At 42.1% G+C, this 25,517-nt stretch overlaps 1 protein-coding gene across 1 annotated transcript in view; it reads right to left on the reverse strand.

Moving 5' to 3' along the window:
- The window catches only part of Tnks (tankyrase), a 156,313-nt gene that overhangs the window by 21,014 nt on the left and 109,782 nt on the right, over nucleotides 1–25,517 (reverse strand). Inside the window, exons 9-20 of the mRNA XM_052162651.1 lie at nucleotides 24,862–24,983; nucleotides 23,465–23,556; nucleotides 22,551–22,629; nucleotides 16,286–16,457; nucleotides 12,087–12,166; nucleotides 10,734–10,879; nucleotides 8,772–8,937; nucleotides 7,202–7,421; nucleotides 6,629–6,738; nucleotides 4,216–4,404; nucleotides 3,638–3,875; nucleotides 2,541–2,623 (exon numbers count right to left, since the gene is read on the reverse strand). Coding sequence (XP_052018611.1) covers nucleotides 2,541–2,623; nucleotides 3,638–3,875; nucleotides 4,216–4,404; nucleotides 6,629–6,738; nucleotides 7,202–7,421; nucleotides 8,772–8,937; nucleotides 10,734–10,879; nucleotides 12,087–12,166; nucleotides 16,286–16,457; nucleotides 22,551–22,629; nucleotides 23,465–23,556; nucleotides 24,862–24,983 — 1,697 coding nt within the window. The remainder of the gene's footprint in view (nucleotides 1–2,540; nucleotides 2,624–3,637; nucleotides 3,876–4,215; nucleotides 4,405–6,628; nucleotides 6,739–7,201; nucleotides 7,422–8,771; nucleotides 8,938–10,733; nucleotides 10,880–12,086; nucleotides 12,167–16,285; nucleotides 16,458–22,550; nucleotides 22,630–23,464; nucleotides 23,557–24,861; nucleotides 24,984–25,517) is intronic.

Here is a 25,517-nt window from a genome sequence, read left to right on the forward strand (position 1 = left end):
GACAGCTTCAGTGTACTTACATATAATAAATAAATAAATCTTTAAAAAAAAAAGAAAATTCTAAAGGTATGCCGTGGAAGAATTAAGTAGACTTAATATTTTATACCTGAACACTAGACAAATAACATCTGCACTTGAAACAATAAATACAAAGGTAATTGTCTGCCCAATGGCCCAAAAGACAGTTTCGATACATAGACAGCACACCACTATCTGGAGGAGAGAGGCTACCGGATAATACGTGTTAAATGCAACAGTTAATCCTGACTATGAAAAGGAAATAGAAATTATTTTGGACAAAAGAAAATCAATGGGACATCGATTTACTCAGAGGAAAACAGCAGTAAAAAGAACAATAAAACTGATAAAAAGGATAAGCTGACAGAAGTCAGAATCATTAAACTACCAAGTCAATAACATGAGAAACACGCCACAGGAGGTCAGTTCCTGACCAAGAGAACCCTCGACAGGAAGTAAGAACAAACAGACGGAAGCTCAGAGACAACAGCTCTCAGCCAGAGGTTGGTCCCTTGTCTGCATTAGAGGTTCTGGTTATTAGACTACGGTGTGTGTGAAATTTCACAATTCCTGCAGACATGAGTCAGAAATGAAGAGGTACATATGTGTTCAGACAATGACAAAGTCTCAGTTTACAGGACTCTCACAGGAAATGTCTATCCAGAAGATGAACAGATGACAGGGAGAGGAAGTTCTGAGAGTGTGTGTAACATTTTCATTACAAATGAAGATCCATGGGATGCCTTAACAAAGCATGACTTAAAAATTGACAAAAACTGACAATTTGGCCAGAAATTTTAATTACCTCAATATTATAGGGCTGCTTAACTGACTGAGAAGAAAAGTGATATGCTAAACAACTCTTAACTCACTTTAACAGTCAGAGGACAACAAGATCAAGGTATTTATTTAGGTCAATTCTATTTCAACTGTTTGAGTCATTAAAACTATAAATGTAAAGAAATTTATTTAGCTAAAAAAAATAAAAGCTTAAGAAAATGTTAATATTACAAACCATTTAAACCGGTAAATAATAACCCCACCACTTTGCAGCTATTTTTTGAACTTGGGGTCTCACTAAAGCCCATATTCCGTGTAGCTGTCTACTCAGCTCTGTCTGGCACCAAAGGCCTGTTCCCTCCGCTTCAGCCTCCCAGGCACTAGCTGCAAGACTGTGCCACCTACCTGATTAGCCCATGATTCTTAAGAGCAGGGCAAAGACCTGCAGAGAAAACTAATTCTGCCACACTGAAAAAAACGAATGCACTTCTTTATTAGAGGGGGCATTGTTTGTAGAGGCTGACGGTCAGAAAGGGAAAAGTCTATGATGAGGCCTTCAAAAGACCAGAAGACTTATCCATGCCTGCTGCTGCCAGCCCACTCTAGGGATAGGTCCCCATCCGTAAAAGGGACATGTTCCAAAAATGTTAACATTTTTAATAGGCTTTAAAATGCTAAGGTAAGAATCTTGAAACCAGCAATCACCCAGGAGGGCCCGAGTTTAAAGGAAGTGTCCTAGTAAGCGGCACAATGCAGACATGGGGCAAGGCAATGTGACAACAGCAGAGACTGGAGTAAGGTGGCTTGTGTGTGACCTAAGTCAGGGAGGCTGGAGGGGCAGGGCAGACTATTTTAGGACTGACTTTAGGAACTTATTTCAGTCTTTTGAGAGAAAAAAAATTCTGTTGGGCTACCAAGTCTGTGGTCATTTGCTATGTAGCTCTACCAAATTCAGTGCATATACTGACTAAATAACAGACTTGTGCAAAACAGTGTAAAAACAAACCTGAAAGCAACATAAGTCACAAAATAAAGATCTGAAGAGGGCCCTAAAGCTGAGCAGACTTTAAAAAGACAGCAGCAGCTATATTCTATTACACAAGCTATCTTCCCTGGCAGAAAGGCTGGCATGGGTATGAGGAGGTACCTCCACTGGGAAATGGTGCATGGGGTCTGAGTGTCTCCCTCCTAAACAACCACTAGTGTACTAAATGCAGTGTCATCTTTAGTTTTATTATGGAGCATGGGTGAAAGAACTCATGACCCTTGACAACAGTCTGGCAAACAAAAGGAAATGCACATAGATGAGCTCATAAATGTTTCTTTTGGAAACAAAAACAGAAAAACTGAAAATATTCTTGAGATCGTTTCTTGATCTAGGTTCACCAAGTGCTCTCCCAGCAAGCGTTACCTTCCTCCCTTCTCACGTCTAACCCGACCCAGACTGCACGAAACACAACTGGTCACACAGAGGAAGGAGAGCTCTCTGAACTGCCAGAGAGCTTTGGAGATGAGCATAAAGTTCTGGGCTCCCTGGCTTCTCTACAAATATTTCAGGCAGCTAACAAGGTAAAAACATACTTAAAACACAGACTAAACTGGGGCAGACTGTAGAACACTGTAAGTCACAAAATAAAGAGTATAAATAATACAGAAAATGAACAGCTGCAAAGTTAAATAAAAAAAAAAACCAACGTAATAATTCAATAGTTGAAAAGCTGAAAAAGTACATGAGTGTTTACCTGCTCTGTTTCAAAGATATCCCGAAGGTGTTCAAGGCCAAGGCTTTTAAGGAATTGGCTGATATTCATGTCAAGACCCGCAACTAAAACAGAACCATTAAAATCTCTTAGAATTTTCTAATTCTATGGAAGGTCAGTATTTATGTATAACCGTATTTTTTGATACTTGCCTGTACAGATGACTTCACATGACATAAACTATATGTCAAGTTATTCAGGCATTTCCAAGTTATTCTGAACTTTATCTTTGGTACAGATTCTAGTTTGGCTTAGTTCTAGTACACACCGAATATAGAACTAAAGTACAGATTATAGAACTAAAGTACAGATTATAATACACAGTGAATGCAATTTCTAATACATTATTTCATATAGTTTAAAACATTTACTTTTAGTTTAGGGCATGTTTTCATGCATGAGGTTATGCACCCTCAGAGTCTCCCCGGAAGCCAGAAGAGTATACTGGGTTCCCTGAGGCTGGAGTGAAGGGGGCTGCGAGCCAACCAGTGAGGTGCTGGGAAGGAGACCAGGTCCTCTCCAGGAGCAGAGTCTGGGCCCCAGACCACATTTGATGGAATTAGTACTTTACTTAATTGAAAGAAAAGAAGGTACCAGTTACTGTTTTGATTTATTCTTTTTAAGAATTATTTTATTTATTTATTTCTGTGTGTACAGTATATGTGGAGGCCAGAGGTCAATGTTGAGAGTCTTCCTCATTATCTATCTATCTATCTATCTATCTATCATCCATCCATCTGTTTATCTATCTACCTATCATCCATCCATCAGTCCGTCCGTCTGTCTGTCCGTCTGTCTATCTATCCCTCCATCCATCTATCCATTGAATCTAGCCACCCACCCATCTTTGAGAGACAGCATCTTACTGAAGCTGGAACTCACTTAGCAAGTCCCAGGAATCCTTTGTCCTTCCTCTTCCCCCTCACATTCCCCCAACCCTGTCTTTAGGGCTTCACCTGGATGTCTTTGAACTCAAAAGTTTAGAGATGGCTAGCTTTAAGCTTCCAATAATAAAAAGAAAAAAAGGTAATTGATCCAATAAAATAAATACAAACAAACGTTCCCAGGGACACACCTACCTTCTCCTTCCTTCCTTTCTGCACCGGCGGCACCATCCCCTGCATTGGAGGCCCCTCCTACAGCCAGCTCCACTAAAGGGCCAGTGAGGTTATCTATGCTGCTGGCAGCAGAGAGGCAGGATGGAGTGGAAGCTGGTGAGATCAGAGAGGCACTAACTACAGTTGCCTGAGGTTTAAAACACGTAGGTAAGGCCTCAGGGGGCATGGCGTCTATCAGCAAAGCCCGGATGTCATCAGCCTAAAAATGATTCAAGAAAACACAAAACCATTATTAATGCTAAGTTTTTCACTAAGTACCAAATGTAAAGACTACCAGGCACGGACAGTGACAGAGATTTTGGTATCAGATGTTGGGTGGTGGCTGTAAGAGTCAGACAATGGGTAGTGAAAGTTAAGGAGGCTGATTACACACGGGATATCGTGGCGTACAGAAGGAACTAGAGACCACATGGTTTTGACTAACAAGATTTCCAGGAAGAATGCCGACGTGGCCACATAAAGTTCCAGTTGCGCCCTGGAAGGTAACGTCATCCCTGAAGTCATAATGAGTAATAACCGCCCCTGCAACAAGGACTCACCGTTGCCAGATCTAAAGGTGTCTGGCCTTCCTGGTTCTTCATGGTTGGGTCTGCACCATGTGCTAGGAGCAGGGCACATAACTGTGTCCTTCCTTTCTGGGCTGCTTCATGGAGGGGAGTAAAGGCCCACTTATCCGTTGCATTTACACATGTGTTGTATTTTATCAGTAATGCTGCTATGTCAACATGCTGAGAAAATCAAGAGAACACAGAACGGTAAGAAAGCCACCCAGCAGAATTTCATCAGACATCCTTGCTATATCTCATCATCCTTCTAGGCCCATGTTCTTATCCTTAAGAGACATTTCTGCTTAAAAACAAGCAAGCACTCTACTGTGCTTTGGACTTGTCTCCTCCACGGTTGTTCTTTCGCCCCTTTAGGCTGGGACCCATGTAACTCAGGCTAGCCTCCAAATACGTATTTCCAAAGTAAAGATCTTAATTCCTAAGACAGGCTGGTGCTCCTGATAACACAATGAAGGCGGGAGGAGAGCTGCACAGAACTAGGACTCTTCTGAGAGCAGGCTAGCTTATTACGCTTTATGATTCTTTGGGATTATGAGACTATTATAAAACAAATTTTGCAATTTACATTTAAACTTCTAACATGAAAGCTACGAATCTATCAAAATCACTTCTAAAAACAAACAAAAACCTCACTTTATCTTCTTTATTCAAAGCAAGTTTTGGAAAAGCAACTTCTGTTTAGTCAGTCCAAAAGTATGGGATAATTTCAAACTATTCCTCAGATGTACTACAAATTACTTAAACTGTGTTTCCTGCATTTTATTAAGAGGAACACAATTTGGTAGTCTAATTTGCATATACTTCAAAAATCGGTCCAAAAAAACCTTACAGTTTGTATGTATGTGGGTGTATAAATGAACTGTGGGTTCAGTATGCATTGACTTTCTTTATATTGAATTTACAGTGTTTTTAGTGAAACCAATTACATGCTTGCTAAATTGGCTGGCAAATGTCTAAAAGACCAATGAAGAGGAAGGAATATTACCAAAACAGACTCCAACACAATTCGTAGTAAGCTTTCATTCTTTCTAGTAGCTCCGCCTCCGGAGCAAACGCAGGAACTGAGGAACTGAGCCGCACAAGGGAGCTGTAGCTCAGCCCCCCTCCCCCATAGGTGCTGGGCGCTGCAAGTGACAACATTCGAATACAGCCGGGGACTCGATGTTCAAACGTGGGCAAGAGAAGAGAATGTGGGCCACAGCTAATGCCATCTAATGGAATGGTGCCTACCACGGTGACGGCAAGAAACCGTCAGATATAAGCTATGTTTTAGGGAAAATGCTTCAAAATGATAAAGTGGAAAAAGAAAATCAACCTGCCAGATGATTTATTATGAAAATCACATGCTTTTGGTAAGGAATAAATATCAGTACTTTTATATGTATTAATATCACAGACATTAACTGTCCTTTGTATGTGCAGATACCTAACACACTACAATACAAAGGAAATACTAAGCAGAATAAGGCAAGTTATCATAAAGAAAATTCTTATAAAACTTGTAACTTTTATTTAAGCTTCTTAAATCATCTATTTGTTTTCCACTTGAAAAAACTGAGGTGGTTTTTAATTTTCTTTAAAGTTGCAGATCCAAAGTGCAGACTAAACTCAGACTTGTGGTCTGACAACAGTGTGACGACAACCAACAGTTGGGAATGCTCCATATTGGCTTTCTCATTCGCAGACAGACATGGTACCTACAAAGCAGGCTTGTATTGTATGAGGATGATAGGGGAGGAGCCCCTACCACCCGAGGGCCTGGCACACAGAGCTGCGGCCTGGGGTTTATAGGCAGGGAGGGCTATGCAACAGCAGAGAGCGGGGACATCCCTCCTGTTCGACTTCTTCCTCCTGTGGGGCGCAGGCCCGAGGACCTCGGTTCCTGCCACTCTGACAACTGGTATCCAGCACTGCACTGCAGTGCGCCTGCTCCTGGTCAACAGGTTAGTGCCTGGAACGACGGCTCCACACTTTCACTTGGCAGTTTACTCCCTCAGCTGAAGGCTATTAAATTGTGTGCAAACTGCTTAACCACTTGGCCTGATACTTTCTAGAGATTCTAGAGGTAAATGTAAGTGGCTATAGTTCCAGACCTACTTCAGAGCCTCCCGGCTTTAATAGTTTCTAAAATCTATCCAAGGGAGACCTAAGATTTACATATGATCCCCTACACACTGATTATTGGTTAGATAATGTGCAGAGACATAGGAAGCTTTCAGAAACTCATCAGAAAGTAAGTAAGGAGAAGGCATGACAAAGCTCGAACAGATGATCAGGCTGCACTCAGCTAAGCTGCAGGTTGGCTGTCATCCTTAACCACAGCCCATGGTCAGTAAAGCATCAAATGCCGGGGAAGGCTTCGAGATGTTCACCGTGACGTGCTTACCCCATAGGATGCTGCGTTGTGGAGTGGGATTAACCCTCCTTTGTCCTGGGCATTCACATCAGCCCCATGCTCTAGAAGGTACTCCGCTACTTCCAGGTTATTGTAGCCTGCTGTGAGAGTAAAAAGGGGTGTGTCAGGTCAAAATAAATACAACACACACATATACAAGTAAAGACTAGGAAAAATTAAGATGTTAATTGTTTTTTCTTCAAAAGCTCATATTAGCTTCACATAACTTAGTTTTTATGGAGTGCACACCACGTGCCGGTTTTGCTCACCAGCACTGCAGGCACCAAGTGTGACTGAAGGTCTCAGGACAGTCTGTAGGAGCTGATCCTCCTGGCTGACCATGTGAGTTCTGGGACTCGAACTCAGGCTGTGAAGCTTGCTGACAAGCACTGTTACCTGCTATCTCACCAACCTCTGTCACCTGCTGGGCTATCTCACCAACCTCTGTCACCTGCTGGGCTAGCTCACCAACCTCTGTCACCTTTCAAGCCAAGTGGCTAAGCGCCTGGCACACAGTTTACTGGTGTTTAACTGAAGGGACTGCAAGAAGACAGTGACACTTACCTGCCAGGTGGAGAGGAGTTGAGTTTCTGCCCTGGGTGTCTCGGCAGTTGATATTCTCCGGAGTGCAAAGCTTCTGCACTCGGGCCAGGCAGCCCTTCTTGGCAGCATCCAACAGGGCAGCGTCCCCCCTCAGTAGGTCCTGAATATCTGTGTCTCCTTCTTTGACCAGATCTAGGGGAGTATTTCCATCTCTGTTCTTCTTAGTTGGATCTGCTCCATGCTGTAAAGACAAAAACCGAATGGTGCACTTGTGTTTGCAAGTGGGTAGGTAGCACACACACAGAATTTATTTCATTTACTCTCCGTGCCTTCATTCAGCTGGAAGGAAATCTATTCTATACCTACTCTGAAAACAGGAATCTAAATTCTGGGGGGATATTGAGAAGCTTTTGATTTTCTATGACAAACTTTTCCCAAGACTTGAAGTTGTCTTTAAAAAAAAACTCTTATTTCTTATAATGGTCTAGATGCTAATTTTGGCCAGACTTTAGTTGCACTACACACACATACACACTTACACATACACACACACACACACACACAGAGGAGTGGGGAGGGAAAGGGAAAAGGAGAGGAAGAGGGAGAAGGAGAGGGAGAGGGAGATTTAACGATAAAACTAAGGCCTCACACTTGGTAATCACTCCACTACTGAATTATGGCTCCAACTCAAATAGGACAAAGATATTTAGGTAGCGTCATGAGAAAGAAAAAAAGGAATATACACAGGAAGAAAAAAAAAACTGAATTCTAAATGACATCAGTTAAAAAAAAGTCTGATAGTTTAAAAGTATATTTCATGATGCATAAATGTACTTAAAAAAAAAAACTACTTTGGTTTAAAATTAGCTACAATTATAAGCCAAGAAATTTTACTATAGACCTGATACAGAAAGCTGTTGACCTACTGTGGAAATCAAGAATAATCTAAGATAGCCAGATACGATGGCATACGCCTTTAACCCCAGCATTTCTGCGGGCAGAGTCAGGCAGATCTCTGTGAGTTCCACAACAGCCGGGCAACACAGTGAGACTTTCTCTTAAAAAATGAATGAAGAAACAAATAAGCACAAATAAGGACCTACAGGCAATTTTTCAAAAACTATCTAGTGGTAATATATTTGCCATATATATTTATGCTATTATGGTATTAAATAAAATATAAACTGGACTTACATATAACAATACTTTTTCTCTCATTAAGAAAAGCTGAGAATCCACACAGATGTACTGCATGACATACATGTGACGCATGTGATATTTAGTAAGAAATGAGTCAACAGAACTATTAGTTATGACAGCAGAATATAATTGTACCTCGAAGAGCAACCTAATGAGAAAGTTCCTGTGGCCATTTTTTCTCTAATACTAATGCTACAGTAGATAAGCTATGTAAATTCAACAACACTCCCCAAAACCTTCTTTGGTGAAATTACCTCACTGAGTCAATTAAGAAAGGCCTGTCAGGAACTAACCAGAGACAGCCTTCTTAGCACTTGTTTCCAATAGATTACAATAGATTAGTTTTCAAAAGCAGTAACTAAATCCAAGCAGCTGCTTCATAGCTACATACTTTTAGAAGGAGTTTGCAGATTTCATATTTTCCCTTGGCTGCTGCTTCGTGGAGAGGGGTAAATTTCCACAAGTCCGCCACATTGACAGAAGCCCCGTGCCTCACCAAGAGCTCAGCTACCTCGTAGTGTCCATAGGAGCAGGCGTTATGAAGGGGAACCAAGCCACTAAACAAAAGAACAATAGTCACAAAACAGAGACTTCAGCTAAAATAATTTGTATAATAGTGGTCCATGCTTAGAGTCTTAGTACTTGGGAGGTAAAGGCAGGAACTCAAGGTCATCCTCAGCTAGAGAGGGAATGTCAGCCCAGCACAGGCTAGGGCAGACTGTCTCAGCCCACCCTCCATCCACACGCTTCGAAGGCTCTGAAAACACTGAGCAGTCACTTACAGAGAAACACTTCCTCTTCGGTCTCTAACATGGGCCCCATTTCTAAGCAGGGACTAATACTTTTTACTAGTTATTACTGTGTGTGCACATATGTGTGTCACAATGAACTTGTAGAGGTTGGAGGGCAAGCCTGCCAAGTCAGTTCTCGCCTTACACTTCATGCATGTTCTAGGGATGGAACTCAGGACAGCAGCTTGCACAGCAAGTGTCATTACCTGCTAAGCCACCTCACGAATTCAAACATTCATAATTAAAAAAAAAAACAAACAACTTTTCAATATAAAGCCTTCTATGACAGAAATCATTAATCTATCCCTAAAAAAGAATATCATCAAGGAAAATAAAATTCAATTATAAATTCTACTCAGCTAAGAGAATCTTTAACCCTCATCTTCTGAGCAAACTCTTTCAGATGATTAGTTTTTCAAAGAAAGCAGGTGACATTCTAAAAGGTAGCACAAAAAAGACACCCTCTCAAGAGCAGTGCACCGAAGGGTCAGTGTACGTTGACTTGGGACATGTAAAAAAATCAGATATGCAGTGATTTATCTAGAGATTGGTGTCATCTAAAGACAAAGGCTTTATGGCGAAATACGTTGATAGTAAACTAAGTCATAGAGGCAACACTGGCTGCTCTCCAATGTACTCCAGTGCTCTGAACAACCAGGACACGTTCTCAATCATCACGTATGGCGCATTACATGTATGGTGACAGGCAAACACGTACTAGTCCCCCGGAGCCTGAGCTGCCCAGTCCCTTATGCTGCTAGCTGAGTAAGTGCACACAGTGGGCCGCTGGGGGCCGCCCCACTGAGCTGTTAGGCTGACTCAGCGTACAGGAACTGAGTGTGGTTAATACTCTTCTTAGATTTGTAAATAGCTGCTCTAAAAGTTTTACCTAGTTTGTCAAGTAATTCATCTATTATAAACATATAAACAACTTAAATTAGCAGAATCAAAATTATATTTCTATTAATAATGGTGATTTTGGGAAGGACTGAATTATTCTTAAGAAATTTTTAATGGCAAAAATATAATCAGAGGATGAACAGTAAATTACAGATGACATAAAAATATTCATAAATGAAGTAAAATCCTATACACAGGCATGAAAAGGATGCACCAAATCAGAGGGCATGGTGCAAGAACAGGCGACGTCCAAAGCAGACTGGAAAGGTGTCCTCACCTAGGTACCGTGCAGTGCAAAGTCAAAGGTGCCAAGAAACACGGTCATAACCCAGGTGACTGACAGGTGCTGTACACAACCCAAGACAGAGCTGGATGATTACAGGCAAACTGCTGCTCATGTTGTATCGTGTATCTTTAGGGCATGGGATGAGAGAATCTTTAATTTCAATATATATGTTTATTTAGGTTATAACTTAAATGAATCGTGTATATTATTTTAATAAGCATCTATAACACTTAAAACACTAAGTTTAAATGAGCAGTATGCCATTTGTAAATTTTTTGTTCTAAAGAAAACAGCTATATTCTGTAGATAAAAATTATATAACTTTATACCAAAGATATACAGCTTGAAATATGAAGGGCTTTGAACACATACATACCCTTTGTCTTTGGCATGGACATCAGCTCCATGGTGTAGAAGGTACTCAACGACAGACACACGGTTATAGCCGGCAGCGAAGTGTAAGGGGGTAGAATGCCGGCCCTCCAGATCCCTGCAGTTCACATTCTGCGGGCTGCAGAGTTGCTTTTGTGGTGTACACACAGACACAGAGACAGAGACAACACCATTAACAATCATAGACTTTGCTCTCAAAGTGGGCAAATTGAAATTACTCTAATGAGATAGTAAATTTTCTCCACAGATCAGCTGTATAAAAGTGAGTGCTCTGGATGATTACAGGCGAATGCAGACAAGATGAGGTAGAGGCCTGAGCTGGAGAGGGTGAGGGAGGAAGACCTCCAGTTTGGGGCCAGTGTGGGTTACACAGTGAGTCTGAGGACAGTCTGAGCCACATGATGTTTCAGAAAGCCCCGAAGGAGAATCCACATTACATTTGGTATTACTGTGACATCAGATACTCTGAGCGTACAGAGGAATTTCATCTTTGTTGGAGACCCTAGTCCAGTTCCTAACCTAACCGAAATCCAAAGGCAGCCAATGAGGCCTCCTGTCTCCTCCCCATCTCCCTCCCTAAGACTGTTTCTCGAATTTTAAAATACTTTATACAGAGAAGTGGAGAGGAAGGGGGAGAAGGGCATAGTGCAGGCTATCCCAAAACTCATAGCAATCCTCATTCCTCAGCTTTCCAAAGGAATGAAAGACATGAGCTACCACACCCAGCTAACTTCTAATTCTTAGCTTTTGGGAAAAAATATACCAGACCTAATTCTCAATTTGTATGTCTTCTTTGGACACTTACAATTCACTGTCAAAAATAAAATTTTCTTTTAATGTGAATGGATTGTTTAGCAACTTGAAAACACTTTTTGCCGACTTGTATACAAATAGATGAAGTTAAAATTTGCATTTTGGCCAGTAAGAGGGCTCACGGGAGTAAAGGCACGTGCCACCAAGCCCGCCATCTTGAACCCAATTCCCAGGTTGCACATGGTGGAAGGAGAAAACTGATTCCAGAAAGTTGTCCTTTGACTTTACATATGCACAACAGCACATGGGCACACACGCACAGGCACGCACATACAGAGTATATTTCATTACATTATATGTAATAAAAACTTATGTGTGTATCTTATTCTTTTATGGTTTAGGTGCTGTAAGGGACATACTGGGAAAAGTCTTGGTAATACTCTTTTATGTGTAGACGTATACCCTGTCCATTGTTTTTAAATCTTAAAAACAATACTGCTTGTTTTTGAGTGGTTTTGTTTAGATCCATAAAAGTGAGGTGGGTAGCAGGAGTCCAACTGTAACGGTAAAGGCGCTAACTCACCTTCACAGTTTCCAAGTCACCAGCTTTCGATGCCTCTAAGAGTCGATAGTCCACATCCGAAGTGCGTATAGGAGTACTCTCTGTACGAAGGGAAGGAGAGACTACTGTTGGCTGGGGTACCCGAGGCAGCTATGGAGGAGACTTAACGAGGGAGAAGGGATCCCGGGCTGACGCTGTTCTGTCCCTCCTCCATTTACTCATGGAAAAAGTACTTTTCTAACTTTTTACTTCAGTTTACATCTGATCCAAGTCAAACTTAAATGCATCCTGACCCAGAGGAACACTTTATACCCCAGCACTCCAGGCATCACATGCTCAGGTAAAGACTGCTTCAAAGGACAGTGAAGAAAGCTGGAACCAGAAGGCCAAAAATAGCTCCAGCCTTTGCATGCCTGTGCAGCTGGGAGAAAGATGACAAGGTTAAATGTGACATATTAAGTTGGGTTTTTACATTTACATGCTTACAAGTCAGATATTTTGATTAATCAAATATAAATGTAACAAAAAGTTATTCAATATTGATCTGTTAAAGAAAAAAAAAAGATTCAGTATGCTCATGCTAAATGTGGCTTCCGGGAGTTACACACTGCAGTACACAGGGTGTGGCGGGCGAGCAGGACCACAGGCTGGGCTGCACGTGGGTCTTGGAGGACACGTCAGATTTCTGATATTGTTATTTATCATTAGTGGCCAGGCAGGGTGTGTGTGCCATGGCATGCAGGAGGTCAGAAAGCAGCTGTCAGGAGTCAGGTCTCTCTTCCGGCATGGCCCTGGGGACCGAGCTCAGGTCACAGGCTCGCTCGGCAAGCACCTTTAACCACTGAGCCATCTTACCAGCCTGACGTCTAGATTTTTGCATTCCAAGAGTGAGACCCACCCGGTTGTCCTCAAAGTCTCTTTCAGGTTTAAGATTACACAGCATTACATTAGATCAGAGACACTGAGTTCACAGTCCAAGCGGGAAGGATCAAGTGATGCCACAAAAGGCTTTAGATTGTAAAAGAAAACTTTAGTTTTCTACAGTGCTTTGTTCAGAAGCGTTGACTTTTATACATAGGTTTAAGAATTCTTCTGTAGAAGACAAATTATTTGATCACATTAATAATTCTTAACAGATAAAACACTAAGATTAAATCAGACAAAATACCAAGACTAAAAAGGAAAAAAGATCGTCTCGAACAATGAAGTCCATTTTAAAATTCTTTCTCTTTAAAGAAAGTGCTATACTACCCTTGTTAGTCTGTGGGGTTGTTGAGGACTGGAATCCCTGCTCCTGTTTAGATTTCCTTTTCACAAAAACAACCATCATCAAAGTATTTGCCATGTTGGCCTTTGGGCTACTTCACATCAGAGTCAGTGTGTTGCGCCCTGATTCTCTGATGCCTACTCGCTGACTTTCTGGTCACTGGTCTCCAGTCTAACGGTGCTTGAGAACTACTGCACCTATAGGTGAGGCTGTTCTATAACACTCTACCATGGCTCTATTGAGATTCCAGCAACAGAGAAAACTCAGGAAACATCCTGTGTCTTTAGGTTATCATCGCGCCACGCTGATGGGGAGTGCCTAGGAAGGTGTCACTTTCTAGTCACGCAAACTATCTAGGGTACATACCAGAGTGCTTCTAAGAACTACACACAGGGAATATCAAAGTGTAAAAGTTAAATGTGCTGATTTATTAGGATAGCAACTGTGGAGTTCTGCATCTGTATAAATCTGAAATGGGCTTAGAACAAAGTTATTTTTAGAAATAATAGAGCAGGACTAGGTAGACAAATCCTAGGTACTAAAGTAGATGAGGCAGGGATGCTACACATCTCAGGCCTGCTGGGTTACAGCGAGTTCAAGACCAGCATAGGCAGCCTGGTTGGACTCTGCCTCAGATTAAAAAGAAAAATGAGAATGTAGAAATACCTATAAAAGAAGACTCGGTATCCTCTTCCAAGCATGGAGTAATTCCAATAAAAATAGGTTTTTATGTTTTTTTAAAAAAAGGATCTATATCTCAGATAGCTCTATTATTTGTATTCTTTCTTTTTAAAAAATATTTATTTATTTATTATATGTAAATACACTATAGCTATCTTCAGATGCACCAGAAGAGGGCATCTGATCTCATTATAGATGGTTGTGAGCCATCATGTGGTTGCTGAGATTTGAACTCTGGACCTCTAGAAGAGCAATCTGTGCTCTTAACCAATGAGCCATCTCTTCAGCCTTTGTATTCTCTTTCTAAATCATAAATGAATATGGCAAACTGATTCCTACCATTTGCTAAATTAAGCTTTTATAATTAACTATATCCATCACAAAATCAATTTTAGAGTAGAATTATAAAAGTAACTGAACTTTTTACTTCTGAGTCAATATTCAGTCTCATCCCCCCATAAGTCATGGATTTGAGCTGCGCTTACTTAGATGGCATCTTAAAGATATTAAATGGATCCAATTTGTTGAATTTATTTGATACTTCATCCCCATTTTGTTAACTACTGTTAAATATATGCATAGTGTTGTAAGAAACTGATTCAGTAGCTGTGTGTTTATTTATGGTTATAACTCACAGAAGTAAAATTCAGTGGGAATCTTCTAGTAAAAAAAGGGACAAAAGAATATTTCATAAAAATCCCAATTTACAAAATGATTGCAATTTCCTGAACGAGCTATTTCCTGGTGGGGGGGCAGTATCTTATCTTCCTGCAGCAGACATCCCACGGCTCTGTTCAAGGCAGGAGCTTCATAGTCAGGCTTAAAACCGAGCCACATTCTGGTAGTGAAGACTGGAGGAGAAGCCAAGGGTGAGAAAGGAGTAACTATTGAAAGTCCTGGAGGAAGTCATCTCTGGAGAAGGGGTGCAGGAGAGGAGGAAGGAGAAGCTGCCATGGGCGAAGGCTCAAGAGACAGTGGCCCCGAGGGCTGCCTGACCAGAGAGCTAAGAGCAACCCAGATGGCACACAGTAAATAATAATAACTCGAGGTTATTGACAGGAAAGTAGATTCTAACAGTGTGGAGAGCAGGCCGCTGCCCAGCTATTGTGGTGACGAGGGCTCATTGTGAATATAAAGGCTGTGAGTGTCTTTCATCCAGGAACTCAATAACCACAGGCAGGGTAGAAACCCCAGCCGGGATTGTACTCATTTCTACAGTAGCCATACAGCAGTTCTTTTGCCTCTGGCTGTAGCTGCTGTTCTCTAATAGTCCCGTTCCTCATCTGTCAACAAGCCCAGCCTGGAGGCGAGGGCCTGGCCTGCAAGAAGGAGCTGAGGAGGAAAAGCAGTGCTTACCCAGGGTCCTAGCTGAGACTGCTTTCCTCAGGCAGCACTGGCACAGCTCTAAGTACCGCGGACCTGGAGAGACTCTGTGCTTCTAAACTAGGATGCAGCTTGGGGGGTGGGGGGCTTCTAGCTCTGTCATCTCCAAGCTATCACACAATAATTACAGCACTTTACTATCACTTAGATATCTTAGTATAGATGTTTAGGAACTTCTTATGTAGAGTTTAGAATAGTTATGTATCAGATAATCTTAAGAATTTTATTTATGGGTAGAGGCATCATAAGATATCTGCTATAAAAGGGGCACTGTACTTACAGAGCTTGGGCATACAGTGAAAGAAGAGTAATTATATTGAAATTCTTTCATGTCTAATTCCAAAGCTTTCAGAAGGCTGTTACTTCTAACTTGGGAGTTAGGAAGTCAGTGACTATTGTACTATCTATCAGTTTTCTGCCCGATCTCTGTCAACAAAGTAAATACCTTACACTATAGTGGGCATTCACTGGGACACTCACCAAACGTTGAGGATTACATTTAAATCAAGAAAATATAATTTCAGAATAGTTAAGAATGACAAGTAGGCCCGAGGTCTATGCAGGTAAGAACAATCAAAGATCTTACTATAGAAACTTAACATGTCTCCATTTGACAGACTGGAGAGCTGCCGTAACTCCAGCCTGGGTTCAGTTCCAACCAGCCACCTAACTTAAAAATGGTGCACATCTCCTCCTGATAGCTCCTCATCCTACCACAAATCAGAGATGGGGGGACTAAGTAGGAGAGGAAAGGTTTCGTGAAAAAGAAGCATTCAGAGCCAGAAGATCGCCCACGACGCTACTGAGAACAGGCGGCATGGCGGCAGGGTCTGCTCGGCGGCGCTCGCGTGGGAGGGTGTGAGCAAGGGAAGGCAGGCCTGGGACTCACCGCTCAGAATCTGCTGCACAGCTTCACTGCCCATCTGCGCGGCCGTGAAGCCTTGCAGGGAGATGATGGAAGGGTCGGAGCCGTAGCTCAGCAGCAGGCGGCAGGTCTGCAGGTGGCCGGCTAAGGCAGCTCTATGCAAAGCAGTCTGACCAAGACTATCCAGGGCGTTCATCTGAAAAAACCATTGATGTCCACGTGAAACTGGGCATTCTTTCACACTGTAGCAAATACGCTCTCGTGAGAAGAGTCAACTGTGAACTTTTGGAAAATGTCATCATTAGCTTTTGCTCACTAGTGCTGTAGAAATAGTGAGTGCCTTGGAGGAGGAAAAAAAAAATCACAATTGTTTTGCGTTTCCTCAAATGGGCCTTGACTTTCCTCAATGACCATCATTCTGACACTCCACAGAAAAAAGGAAAAAACAAAGTTGTCAGGGGGGCAGGGATTCTCCCCCGGTGCCCACTGCAGATGCTCAGGAAACACCTCAGCATGGACAGCTCTCATCATGTTCAGACAACAGAATATATGCACAGGACTATCAATGCAGTTCATTACACTTTCATTTTAGGAAGTGCCTTATAATCTAAATGAATATCCCTCATCAGAGGTGCTTCCAATTTCAAATTCTTTTGTCTATGAGAATATTCGTACTAAATAATGGAATACCTTGGAAAGAGGACCCACGTCTATACACAAACTTGTTTCATATATACAGTGTACACAAAAGCTGAAGCAACTCTATTTTTGTGTGACTGTGTGGTATTACATGAGTTCAGGTGTATAATGTTATCTGTATGATGCTGATAATTCAAAGGTTTTGATTTTGACGCAATACAGATTTCCTATTTTCAGGTAATAGGATACTTATCTGCAATGGCTACCTGAACCATAAATACATTTGACTGGGAACTCCCTTGTAGATTCAAGGTGCCATTTTCAAACCTTGAAGAGTATATATGGGAAACAGTAATTTAGTTAATTATGTTGAATAAATGTTCTCCTCTTGGGTCAAGGTTCATAATTTGGTCAAATCTAATTAGCATAGTATTTTGGAATGTTCCAGTAAGCACCCGAGGGATCAAAATCTTTCTCAAGTGTGCATGCTGCTTTCAAAGAACCCCTGCTCTAAGTCCTCCCTCATCTCTGGAGGCCTTAACAACAACTCCCCTTCCCCTCACGCGTGCTGACTCAGCACTTAACCACTCAAACTACATCGTTGGAATAATTTTTCATCAAGTCCAATTAATGATGAAAATATGTAGTGTCTTCTTGAAAAGTCCTAATAAGAGAATGACAGTACCATCCCATACCAGTAAGAGGTCAGAATTTAAGAGAATTGGTCTATTTCCAGTCCTTTGTTACTGGGAAAGCTGTGGTGTTTACTCAGAAAAGGTTCACATAAATTCTTGTTGGTCTTCACAAAACTCACCATGAAACGACATTGCAATTTAATTCGATCATATTTTCCAGCAAGGAAAAAAGAAGACTTTGCACATAACAGACAAGTACTGTTTAAGTATTTCTCAATAGAAAACACAAGATGGCAAACTAGAGTTTTTGTAAGAATGTTACTTCATTTTAGAATACCCAGAACTGCAAACATCCTAATTATTCACACTTTTCTGGAAATTAGATGAGACATACTCAATTATGCAGCTGTAAAAATGAATGGTAACAATGAATTCTGATTTAGTTTAAGTCATGTAAATATAATTTGAGTTATTCTTCTAAAATACTGATCTTACCAACTTAAGATTTCAAATGGATGACTTTAGTATTTTAAATAAAGCTCAGTCCTTTAGCAAATCAATGTAATGGGCAGAGGAGGATTTTAAAAGTTTTCTGTTTACTGAGGACTCGCCAGCTTCACCTCCAGTGGTGAAGCAGATCTGCAGAACACTGTGGTGGTTTGAATAGGAATGGCCCCACAGACTCATGTGTTTGAATGCTTGGTGGGGACTGGCATTCTTAGGAGGTGTGGCCGTGGTGGAGTGGGTGTGGCCTTGCTGGAGGAACTGTATCAGTGTGGAGGCAGGCTTTGAGGTCTCATGCTCAAGTCACTCCAGCACACCATTTCCTTCTGCTGGGTTCACATCAAGATGTACAACTCCTTCTGTCGCACCATGTCTGCCTGAGTGCCACCGTGTTTCCTGACACGGCGATAACGGACTAAACCACTGAACCTGTAAGCCAGCCCCAATTAAATGCTTCTCTTTATGAGAGCTGCACTGCTCGTGGTCTCCTCCCAGCACTGAAACTCTAAGGCACACACACTGTAAGTATGGCAGGACTGAGTGCCGGGGAAAGAGACCACTCACATCCCCATCACTGACTGCGGAATTTCAACTTTAACAATGAGTAAGAATTTATAATGTATCACTGGTTCTTGGAATAAGTTTGTAAAAAGAATTAAGGTTTAGTTTAAAAAGTTCCATTTGATGAGAGTTGACTTCCGAGACTGTGGAGTACCTTCTCCGGGAAGCAAGCTGAAGCAAACAGCGGTGAGTAAAGCCCTCACTGGTCTCTCAGTGGAGCTAACTGTGCGAGCTTCTAAGGACTTGTTGGTAGTCCGCCCATAGCGCTCACAGACGGGAATCGTGATCAGGCTTTCACAGGGACTGGGGAGGAAGGGATGGTTCTTTACTAGAAGGCAAGATCACAAATGTCTCAGGGAGGCTCGCACACAAGGATCCTCACCAGTCTGAGCTCTGCCTTCCTGGACAGCAGTAATGGAAGGTAGACGCTGCCTCACAAACAAATGAACACACAACTGCCACCGAACAAAGTGAGCAAGCCCGCCACTGCCTTCCTTCGTCCCCTGAAGCCACTGGTCTTACAGCCCCTAAAATGGTTTGAGACCAAGTCTTAACTCCCTGGTGCATGACAAATACTTAACATTCAATGCTAAACAGATTATTTTTTATTAAAACATGAAACTGCCACCAAAAAGGGAAAAAGCTTCATTTAATGTTACATACTCAACAGTGCTAACAACAGTTAAGACATTCACAAGCCACACATTTAGAGGCCATAATGGACGATGTTGATTGTGAACTTGATTGGACTAAGTAATTAATAATTAGTAAAGCAATCTTGGGGGTATGTCTGTGAGGGCTTTTCTAGGAGGACCAGACTATAAGGGTTCAGTTTAAGTTAATGTGCTAATCCACTGACAGATTGAGAATCTGGAGGCTACTGGGAGACGGAGGAGCAGGTCACTAGGGCTGTCCTGCCTTGCATCTTCCGGTTAGTGCTCCGCTCTGCTCCCTGTTTGGCATGACCTGGTTACTTCAGCACACTCCCCTGCCACTATAGACTAAACCTCAGAACCATGAGAAAAATACACTCTTCCTTTTTGTGGCTTGTTAGGTATTTGATCCTATGAACATGTTCAGAAAGTTAGAATCAAATGGGAAACTATGGGCCATTTAAAAGCCAAATAGAAATCACAGAAAGAAATACTAAGCAAGGAAAACATGCCCTAAGAGTAGTCAAGAAATATTTTTACTTATGAACTTTTGTTTCTGTCTGAACAAATGAATGCAGCGAGCCTGTAGGACTGGCTCACTGCCTCGATCCAGGAGTGAGTGCTAGGGGATGCCTGCCTGCCTGCCTGCCTGCCTGTCTGCCTGCCTGCCAGCTTCCTCCTCTCCTCCCTCCCCCCCTCCTTCCTTCCTCCTCTCCTTTTGCTTTAGCTCGCCTACAGATTACTATGCAGACCAGGTTGGACTCTTCCCTGCTTCAGGCTCCTGAGTGCTAGGATTGAAGGCGGTTTGTCACTACATCCAGCTTGATGTGGCATTTGAGATCTATTGATGACAACTTATATATTAACTTTGTATTTAAAGGAACCAAAAACAACTTGCTTGCTGTAGTGGAAGACCTGGAAGAACATGCTACTCTAGAAGTCATTTGTGTCACTAGCAGACTGTTTTCAATCTCAGAAACCCACTGCTGAACTAAGATGCTAATAATAAAAGTAATTATGCACATGAACAGTCAGTAAGAACTGAAAACCCAGCAGCTACACAATGCCACTGAGAGAGACTATAACAAAAAGTTTGTTTTTCATTTAACTATTCTGAAAAAAAAGTCTTGTAAGTGATAACAAATAAATATTTTTAAGAATTAAGAACATTATTCATGGTTTGTATGAGCATTATAATTGTCAAAAATGACTTGCAAAGTCAGACCTATGGCAAAAATGATTCATACAAGTGTAACAGAAAGCACCTTAGTTTATTACTTCTGACATTACATGTTTATATAACAATGCTATAGATATAGCTATAAAATAGATGATAAATCTGTACAACTCTTCTCTTTATTTTAACTTATCTTAATTTCAAGATATGCAAAATTACCTTTTAAAGCAAAGTTTTGGATCATATGCGCTATAATGAGAACATTTAATATACATGATCTTGTTCATGATGGAAAGCTGTAACACTAAAACACTCCTCACAAAGCTGCAGCTTACGGAAGAGGAATGCAAGAGGTGGGAAGGGAAAGGGAGGCTTTCATTACTAGGGTGTAAAATACCATTTAATTGGTTTTAAAGATTTTATTTTACTGAGTGTATGTTATGGGTTTCTCTGTGGGGATGTGTGCACAAGAGCAAGTTCCCCATGGAGGCCCGAGCCCTCATAGAGCTGGAGTACAGACAGACAGCTGTGAGCTGTTCAACTTGGCTGCTAAGAATCACCTCGGATGCTCTGGAAAGAACAAGCCAGCCTCCCAAATCTTACGTCTTATGAAAAATTATCCTGTAAGGATTTGAGGTCACTGCTTGGTTGTGATACTTGGTTCAACAGCCATTATCAGTTAGAGAAATTTCACGTGAAGCCTATTAAAGAAACGTACTATTAACTATGTTTAGCAAACAGTGGTATTTTTACTTTTAATGTGGTACTCAAATTTCATCTATGTTCTGGCAGATACTATCCCTAAACACAAAACAGGAGTTTTGTGTTAAGTAGAAGATTGTACTTTAAAGTTTATAAATTATGAAGCTGGGTATGCTAGTTAGTTTTTGATTGTTAACTTAAAAAGCAGTTATCTAGGAAGAAGAAACTTCAGTTAAGAATATTCCTCCATTCCTAGGAGTGCTCGTCCACTGTTCACGGTGCCAGCCCTGGGGCAGGTAGTTCTGAGCTGCGTAAGAATGGAGGCTGGGGGCTGGAGAGATGATGGCTCAGGGGTTGAGAGCACTGACTGCTCTTCTGGAGGTCCTGAGTTCAAATCCCAGCAACCACAACCATCTGTAATGGAATCTAATGCCCTCTCTTCTGGTGTGTCTGAAAACAGCTACAGTACACTCGTATAAATAAAATAAGTAGATAAATATTAAACAAAACAAAAGCAGGCTGAACAGGCACGGAGAGCAAGCCAGTAAGCCACATTCCTCCCCGACCTCAGCTCCAGTTCCTGCTTCCAGGTTCCTGCATTACCCTACCCATAAAATAAAAATAATTCTAAAATATAAAGCCGACTATGCTATTATGTTAATTCTGATATTAACTTTTAAGTGGCCTGTGTTGCTGGGTCCACAGCTGACCAAGAGTGCACTGTGTAGCTTGTGTGAGATCCCAGGTCCAATCTCCTGTACTGCAAAACCAAACCCACCCACACAACCGACCCTCCACCATGGGGATCGTGTGCGTTCTCACCTTCTAAAGCGATCATCTTAGTTTTACTTGTGTGTCCATCTGTGTGAGTATATGCTGTGTGTGCACAGGTGCCCACAGAGGTGCTGAGGTATGTGCCGTGTGGCACTATTGTGAGAGGTTCTGACAACGTTATGAGATAGGACAGCTGGGTGACAAAGATCCTTTAATACATTCTCTTCCTGGCCCTGTCTAACTTACTTTCTGCTTCCTGTCCTCTACAGAGTAAACACTGCTCCTGTGCGACATCATTCTACCACCATGGCTTCTGCCCAAGTGCACATGGCTAACTGACCATACACTAACCCTTCTCACACTAGGGGCGAAATCATTTGAGTTGTGTCACTGTAGGGATGCAAAGTAACCAGAACAAATGTAGAGGAGCTAAGCTCCGTGTCAAAAGACAGTCGCCAGCTGCCCATTGCTTTCTAGGGACAAGGAAGAAAGGACAAAGGGACAATTTTATTAGAAAAAACAATTAAATCAACTTCAAAGGACAACATATGACTTTAAACACAAAATCACACACTAATCACCCTTTCTGAAAAGGTGAGTTTCCTGGGGACTCAGCCCTGAAGGCGGCAGGTGGTTGGGCTTACCTTCGCGCCATGCTTATGCAGAACTTCCATGACATCATTATGAGCTCTTTCCGCTGCAACATGCAAAGGGGTCATGAGACTACAGAAAGGAGAAAAAGGAGAGAATGTTGTGACTTTTACTGCAACAACTCTTGGTAGCTATTGGATGCTGACAGAAGGCTCCTTTTCTTGTGTGATGTGGTGTTGTATGGAGTGGTGTGGTGTGTGATGTGGTGTGGGGTAGTGTGGTGTGGAGTGGTGTGGTGTGGTGTGGAGTGGAGTGGTGTGGTATGGAGTGGTGTGGTGTGTGGTGTGGAGTGGTGTGTGTGGTATGGAGTGGTTGTGTGTGGTGTGGTGTGTGGTATGGAGTGGTGTGGTGTGGTGTGGTCTGTGTAGTGTGCTGTTTGGTGTGAAGTGGTGTGTGTGGTATGGTGTGGTGTGTGGTGTGGAGTGGTGTGGTGTGATGTGTGGTGTGTGGTGCGTAGTGGTGTGGTGTGGGGTGGTGTGGGGTGGAGTGGTGTGGAGTAGTGTGGTGTGTGGTGTGGACTGGTGTGGTGTGTGGTGTGGACTGGTGTGGTGTGGACTGGTGTGGTGTGGTGTGTGGTGTGGGGTGTGGTGTGGAGTGGTGAGGTGTGGTGGGTGGTGTGTGGTGTGGACTGGTGTGGTGTGGAGTGGACTGGTGTGGTGTGGTATGGTGATGCGCCATTGTGTACATTCAGGCCACCTTAAATAAACAGTGAGCCACAGACCACCAAGACGAAGCAAACATGGCAACAAGAAGACATGAAGCCGGAAGGGGCTTGCTGGGAGGAAGGGGTTCGCGGTGTGGGGGTGGGTAGGCGACAGTGCGGCTGTATGCTGAGTCGTGTTCCTTACATGTAGGGAGCAGTCAGAGGAGAGAGACGAAGGCTGAAGAGCCCACGGGGCTCACTTACTCCTTGTTCTTCTCGTTGACGTTGGCTCCCTTCCTAAGCAACAGTTCCGCCACCTGCTTCCGTTTGGGGTGCAAGGAGGCCACAGCACAGTGCTGCAAAGCAGACAGAGTTCAGTTCAGACAAAGTCCTACTTAGCATTCACTCCCGAAGGAAACGGCACCCAGAGTTACTTGGCACACTGTAATTAGGACATAACGATGCATTTTACTCTGTGGTCACTATTCCTCTTACACACATTGGGAGTGCAAAGCACATGAAATTATATTCTCAATGAGGTATTTAGAGACTTCATTATCAAGCAGTGTTTCTCCGTTACTTCACTGACTGAGCACAGAACGCATGAGGATAAGCAGGTTTGCTCAGGCACTGGTAAGAACACGTGACCTTGAAGTGATGGAAAGGAATTGATATTCTTAGAAACCTTATGTTTTATTCTCCTATTTATGTAATGTCTGTGTTTTGCTCCATTTAATAATAATGACTGTATTAACAGTTGAAAAACAAAACTACTCACAACTGAATAAAGTAAATACCCCAGAGCAGAGGATCAAGTCTCTTACCGTGCTGGGGTTTATACTGTGACTGTGGACCCCTGGCCTAGCACTGTGTAGACTGAGGTTATTTGAACTAGGCTTGGTGGTTTTAAAGTTAACTTGGCCCATTTCATGGTTTGGTTTATCTTTTAATAGTGTTTTCAGCAGAATGGGCTAAATGGCCTTTCTGAGCCATGCAGGGTTAAGAAAGTTAAGTGAAGTATACTTAACAGTCTGTAACATAAGACACACATAGCTTAAGTTCTAAAGTTAGGGGAGACACTAACCAGCCCAACATCTGTGCCTTAATATGCTTAATGACCAAAAAAATCAGAGATCTTCCTGAGAGAGGAGGAGGGGGAGAAGAGGACAGTATAAAGGTATTTACACAGTCAGGAAAGGAAAGCTCAGTTTCAACATTTCCTCACATGAGCATAATCTGTAATTTGAATGCAATTACTCCAAAGAATAATGCAAATATCTATGAAACCATACTTTCTACAGAAAACAGATACAATATTTATCTGTTCAATTTTATTTTATTCTCTTGGCCAAAGAGAAGATTCTATCGGATCACACTTTGCATTAAAATGAAAGCACTGAGCACAAAATTAATTTGTCACAATAAGCTTGGGTGAACACAAAGATAAAACAAGTCTAAATCACGGCTCAGCAAATATCTAGTTCCTCACCCACAAAGAACCATGACCAAACCGAAGTTAAAAGCCAGTGCAACCAATATTAAAATGCAAATTGCTGGCATTTCAGAGAGCAACGCTACTTCAAGGCTTCTGAAATGAAAAGAATTATTTAATCTTGCACCACTATTACGGGCCAAGGGACATATGGATAATATCACCTTACCAATGCAGTTTCATGAGACTGTGGCTGCTTGAAGTTAATGATTTCCAAAGCAAGTGTTTTCTTAACTTTGGCCAGATCTGCTTCTCTGGCGGCTTGCAGTAAAGAATGGCCTTTAAATTCATCTGCAGAAGAAACAATTGTTGGCTTGTAGTTTTGCAAGTTATAATCAACTCTGAAGGTACTGTGTGCACTCCTGCAGTGCCAGCAGCCCCTGGAAGGCTGAGGCAGGACGCTTACAGGGTGGAGGCCAGATTGACCTACAAAGAGACCGGCTTGTGTGAGGCTGTCTCAAAAAACCCACTACATACACGAATCAGAAAAAAAAAATTAAGTGGAAATTATTCATTTTGTATACATTATCTATTTTAGTAAAAATAGTAATATAAAAGTGAAACAAGGAATGCATGAGAAAGTTTTGAAATAGAAATGCTCTGAAATAAGACCTCCACACTCTCAGAGTTGACGGCAAATCACATAAGACAGTTTTGAACGCACTTATCTACCTGTTCACCAAAAGCCAGTCGGCTAAGCCCGCAGGCAGCACTCTGCACTCCCCACACTGACCTCCACACCCAGCCCTGCGAAGAGGCAGGCCCGCCCTTCTTACTCGGCTCTGCTTTTTGCTTTTGCTGGCATCAGAACTAAACATAAGTCAT

The sequence above is a fragment of the Apodemus sylvaticus genome, chromosome 18, assembly GCF_947179515.1.
Source record: "Apodemus sylvaticus chromosome 18, mApoSyl1.1, whole genome shotgun sequence".
NCBI lineage: Eukaryota > Metazoa > Chordata > Mammalia > Rodentia > Muridae > Apodemus > Apodemus sylvaticus.